At 34.0% G+C, this 6,000-nt stretch overlaps 1 protein-coding gene across 1 annotated transcript in view; it reads left to right on the forward strand.

Moving 5' to 3' along the window:
* The window catches only part of LOC148941974 (uncharacterized), a 68,041-nt gene that overhangs the window by 49,407 nt on the left and 12,634 nt on the right, over positions 1-6,000 (forward strand). The window contains exon 4 of the mRNA XM_089103463.1: positions 2,989-3,055. Coding sequence (XP_088959589.1) covers positions 2,989-3,055 — 67 coding nt within the window. The remainder of the gene's footprint in view (positions 1-2,988; positions 3,056-6,000) is intronic.

Below are 6,000 nucleotides of genomic sequence, written 5' to 3' on the forward strand. Positions count from 1 at the left end.
ACTTTTCAACTTTTTGGCATCCCTGCTTTAAATAAAAAAAATTAAGGTACTATCAGTTAAGTATAATAACTCCCTATACCCTCCCCCCCCCCTGGATACCATCTTGATAGGGAACCGTCTCTGCTTTAAATAAAAAAAATAATTAACTTATTGGTATCCCTGCTTTTTAATAAAATAATCGAGGTAATATCACTAAAATATGATAGCTAACTACCTCACTCCCTCTGGATACCGCCTTAATAGGATGCTGTCTCTGCTTTAAATTAAAAAAAAAAAAAAACTTTGGCATCCCTGCTTTAAAAAAAAAATAGAGATATTATTTAAATGTAATACCTCCCTACCCCCCGCCCCTCTGGATACCACCCTGATAGGATACCTGTATCAAGCATAACTCACGAAAATCTTTTTAATTTTTGTCAACTTTTCAACTTTTTGGCATCCTCGCTTTTAATAAAAAAATCAAGGTACTATCACTTAAATATATTAACTCCCTATGCCCCCCCCCCCTCTGGATAGGATACCGTCTCTTGCTTTAAATAAAAAATAATAATTAACTTATTGGCATCTCTGCTTTAAAAAAGATAATCGAGGTATTGTCATTTAAATATGATAGCTCACTCCCCCCCCCCCCGCCCCCCTTCTGGATACCACCTTGATAGGATGCAGTCTCTGCTTAAAATTAAAAAAAAAAACTTTTTGGCATCCCTGCTTTCAATAAAAAAAAAATTCGAGATATCATTTAAATGTAATGCCTCCCTACTGGATACCATCTTAATAGGATACCGTCTCAGCTTTATGTTAGAAAAATAATCCCCCTCTGGATAAATCGAGGTAATATCATTTGAATATGATAGCTAACTACCCCACCCCCTCTTGATACCACCTTAATAGGATGCTGTCTCTGCTTTAAATTAAAAAAAATAATAATAACTTTGGCAACCCTGCTTTCAATAAAAAAAATTCGATATATTATCATTTAAATGTAATACCTCCCTACCCCCGCCCCTCTGGATACCACCTTGATAGGATACCTGTATCAAGCATAACTCACGAAAATCTTGTTAATTTTTGTCAACTTTTCCACTTTTTGGCATCCCCGCTTTTATTAAAAAAAAAAAATCAAGGTACTATCACTTAAATATATTAACTCCCTATGCCCCCCCCCTCTGGATAGAATACCGTCTCTTGCTTTAAATAAAAAATAATAATGAACTTATTGGCATCCTTGCTTTAAAAAAGATAATCGAGGCATTGTCATTTAAATATGAGAGCTCACTACCCCCCCCCCCTGTGGATACCACCTTGATTGGATGCCGTCTCTGCTTTAAATTGAAGAAAAAAAAACTTTTTGGTATCCCTGCTTTTAATAAAAATCCTGCTTTCAATATACCTGAGGTCATATGACTGTCAGAGACTCCTCCTTGAACCTCCCAAATTGAAAGCTTTTATTATGACCTTGCCTTTTAATGTAACTTGGGGACTGGAGCAAGGGCCCCATCGTCACTCGAGTGCAACGTTGGGTGGGGATGTAGATATCGCTATTACTATCACTTAAATATATTAACTCCCTATGCCCCCCCTCTGGATAGGATACCGTCTCTTGCTTTAAATAAAAAATAATAATGAACTTATTGGCATCTCTGCTTTAAAAAAGATAATCGAGGTATTGTCATTTAAATATGATAGCTCACTACCCCCCCCCCCCCTTCTGGATACCACCTTGATAGGATGCCGTCTCTGCTTAAAATTAAAAAAAAAAAAAACTTTTTGGCATCCCTGCTTTCAATAAAAAAAAATTTCGAGATATCATTTAAATGTAATGCCTCCCTACTGGATACCATCTTAATAGGATACCGTCTCAGCTTTATATTAGAAAAATAATTTACTTAATTATTAACTAGGTCACTAAATGGTCCAAACAAACACGCAAAATAACGTTAAACAGCTTAGTAATCCTTGAAAAAAAAATTTGAGGGTGTGAGTAAAGGGGTACAAAGACAACAAAAAAATGTCGAAATTTTCTGATATACCTCAAATTATTGGAAAAGTGAGTCATAAATTCGCCGTGGCATTCAATAAGATCTAAAGAATCTAATTAAAAGGGGGCACACACAAAAGCCAAATTAGGCCAGTAGCCTATTAGAAATCGCAAAATACCCAAGACAATGAACAAGTCCCAATGGGGGGCCCTGGGTCTATCAAAATCTATCAATGGTTTCTCAGGGTATTTGATATCATTTTCTTCTGTCTCCACTTTAAATGAAAAAAATCATTATCTTTTTGGCATCCCTGCTTTCAATAAAAAAAAATGAGGTATTATTATTTTAAAAAAATGATAGCCCCCTATCCCCCCCTTTAGGCAATGATTTACAATTTATTTATGAATCATACTTTTGCTAACCTTGTTGATTGCATTTTCGTAAACCAAAGACTGGCAGGATCATCGCAAGATGCTAGGGTATATAGGAGTGTTGTTATTGATCTTAAAAGTTATTTTATATACAGTAGAATCATTCCCTATCCCAACCATTATACAAAGCCAGGCCGAGATGCAAGTGCTCCGGAGAATGTATAAACATAAGCGACATTAGATTTTTTCACAGGTAGACAAGTCAGATTTCTCTTGAATGCAAAACTTGGCTTCACCTGTAATACTAACTTTTAAAGAATCTAATTTTAAATTAATTTATTTCAATACATATATAAAAATCGGTAATTTATAGTGCAATGTTATTATTAGATTTTTTTTTAATTACAAGTAGGTTTTGAAGTCTCGAGTTGGTTTCAAAGGCATTTTGAGAAAGTTTCTACGAAAATACGTGTTCCAGGGTTCTCGTTTGATCTGCCATCAGAGGTCGAATTGACGGGGACGTAGGAGCTTTTATACGCGCCAAGACTAGTAGCCAAATATTACTGAGTCATGATTCTACTGTATATTGTTTATGCTGTGATCCTCTGATAAAGATACCATAATAGTGTGTTTTTCAGGTAGAAGAAAAAATGACAGTGCTGCAACTTCAATCTAAACGCTTCAACAGGACTGAGTTGTACTGTGCGTAAGTTTGTTTAATCTTTTTATAGGATCATGAAGTCATATCTGCACAGAGAGATACGTGGTATTCAGGGAAAAGGTTCGCAGTACGGGGGCTCAGAAGTGCCAACTTACCAAAACGGAGGCACAAATTATTTCTTCTTTGCTCGAGGGTCTCTAGCTTTAATAAGAGGAACAGGAATATCTAAGGGGCAAATGCTTGATCGTTTTAGTTTTTCAAATTTTTTACGACATCAAGTGGGGAAGTATGGGGGAATGAATAAGGATCAGGAACATCTGGAAATACGTAACATCGCTGGAGCATTTTCTGATTTTTTTTTTTTTCTGGGAAACATAATGAGTAGGAATAAAAAAAATAATTTCTTAGACCACACTGCTTTTTCATTTACGAAAAATATTTCTGGTATAAACATTTCTGGTTCCATCAACTTTTTTTCCTTTTTTCAAATATTTGAGAAATCATATTTTCCGAATAGCCATTACCTACTAAAACATCCTTAATAAAAATTAGTTCATTGCTTATGTATTCTGGTGATGCTAATTTTAATACCCGATCAACTAAAGAAATAACCTCACCCCTTTTTACCTGGATCGGATGATTTGATGCGAAAGACAAGTAACGGAAACGTGAAATAATTAGTATACCTGCTAGTTATTTTAACTAAATTTAATATAGTTTCCAGTTCGATTGCCGAAGATAATTCTTCCATCTCATTTTTTATGTTCCTCAAGTTTTTCGGATAAAATACAAGTTTATCTTTTAAGAATTCTGAGTTTTTTATATACGAATCTTGGAGATAATATAATAAAGGTTAAAGTGTCATGGCTAACCATTTCTCGATTTTTATCGTTGATGAATTGGTTGTTGAAACTATAGTTCTTAAAAGGATACCTATTTTATGTATTTTTGGCAAATCATATATTCTTGGGCTGACTGATCCCCTCGGAAAGAACTTGTAATACATCTGTGGTGTGATACTTCCATTTGTTTTAAGGTCTTCTAAATCCTTAATTTTTAACATACAATTCAGTTGGGTCTGAGTTAAGTTTTTATGTGTAGAAGTATCATTTAGAATTGTTTCTATTTTACTAATCTTCATCTTTTTTAGGATTACTACTGTATTGCTCTTATCCGCTTTCGTTATTATTAGAGAATCATCTTTTTTAAAAACTTTTATATCTTTGTTCTTAACATTTTCTTGATAACTACCAAAATTTGTTAAAATATTCAGGACCCCTAGTCTTTAGTCATCTAAATTATTTATATCTTTTAAACTTATGAATCCCTGTTTCAATCTTTGAAATAATTTCCTCTATTGGTACATTTTTAGGATTTAGTCCGAATTTTATACTTCTTTCAAGGATTTCCTTTTGTTCTTTGGTTAACTCGTTTTTGCTTAAATTAATCACCCCAGGGCCTGGCAAATGATTAGGCTTGTACATTGATAGTTTTTTTTTCTTGTTCTCTTTTAGCTGGAAAAATTCTTGGTTTAATCTTTCCCTAGATAATCTTAGAACATGTTCAAAAGAATTTTTAAAGATTGATATAATTTGTTGGAAATCATTTGTATTAAGAAAATCACCAAGGCTATGTTTTAAAACAAACCCGTCTCGTCAACATTCCAAATATCAGACGGCTGAAAATCATAGCGGTTCAGAACATTCTCGTAATTATTAAAGACAAGCTTCACAGTTTCTTTGTCAAACCTGTTGACCTGTTGAGACTAGTTGGCTCTGATTTTCTTAATGAGAGTTCTTTGGAGAATTTTTCTCTGAAATCCCTTAAACATTGTTTACCAGCCATTTTATTGTCATTCCATGATGGGGGATAATTTTTAGCATTGGCGATCGCATACTGGTAAGCTAACAGCCTGACAATTTTCAAAGAAAGACCATACTGCATCATGGCTGCTTCCTTGACATAACTCACAAGAAACTTTTCTTCTTCATGACTGAAAACCTGTTTTACATTATGGGTTCGTTCATAAGCAAATTTGGTCTCACCAGCTGTTTGAAACCTTTTCAAAAGAAATATCAGTGTGAAATATCAGCTTTTTCAAGTTGAAATATCCTGCCGCTGCTCATTTTTTTGCCCGAAAATTGTTGGACAGCTCTCTCCATGTCTTCCTTGTTGAGGGTAGGTCGTAATTTCCCTGTTTTACTCCTCGACATATTCCCTGAAATGAATATTGTAGAATTTCATGAATCATTGAAGTGAATCATGTAGACATTTCAGTGAATAAAATAATAAATTGGTATTAAAACACCTACACTTCTTCGATTCAAAATTTTTTGATTAACCTCTTCAGGCTTTTTTCTGAGAGATTTCTTTGCATCTAAGCTAAATTGCCGCTTTGTTGCAAGTTTATCTAGTCTACTCAAACAAACAAAAAAGGGAAAGGGAAATTGGGATGCATTCCAAACCTAAATAAAGCCCTTTCAAAATTATTTTGAAGACAGAAAGCAGTAGTTATAGCGTGTTTTTAAGATCCGATAGAAAATTACAGCAAGTTGTTGAACCATCAGTCGTGCTTCAGCAAACCATTAGAAATTTGTCACTATTAAGCTATACCATTTTCATAAATCTATAACCAATATAAACATTGCTGGTGAAATATTACCCTTTAAAAAAAAACAAAAAAACATTGCAAGTTGACTTGATGATGAATTAAAAAGCCTAGGATAAGAAAAATCCAAAGAATCCCTGTTCTTTCTAACTCTCTATCTCTTTTAATTTCATCTATTTTGGCCTGTATTTTTTCCACATATTCGCAGTGCTCTCTTTTGTACACCTCTTTTCTTTGTTTCCTTCCGTTCTCTCTTTCATTTCTATAATTCTTCTCTTTTTGCCCTCTGCCTTTTCTTTCAGCCTCTATACGTTCTTGTCTCTCCTCTTGTATTTTCTCTTCCACTATTTTATGTAAAGCAGAGGTGTATACTTTTTGCGT

This window comes from Artemia sp. Qi Xiang Cuo, chromosome 17, assembly GCF_049724085.1.
Source record: "Artemia sp. Qi Xiang Cuo chromosome 17, ASM4972408v1, whole genome shotgun sequence".
Classification (NCBI taxonomy): domain Eukaryota; kingdom Metazoa; phylum Arthropoda; class Branchiopoda; order Anostraca; family Artemiidae; genus Artemia; species Artemia sp. Qi Xiang Cuo.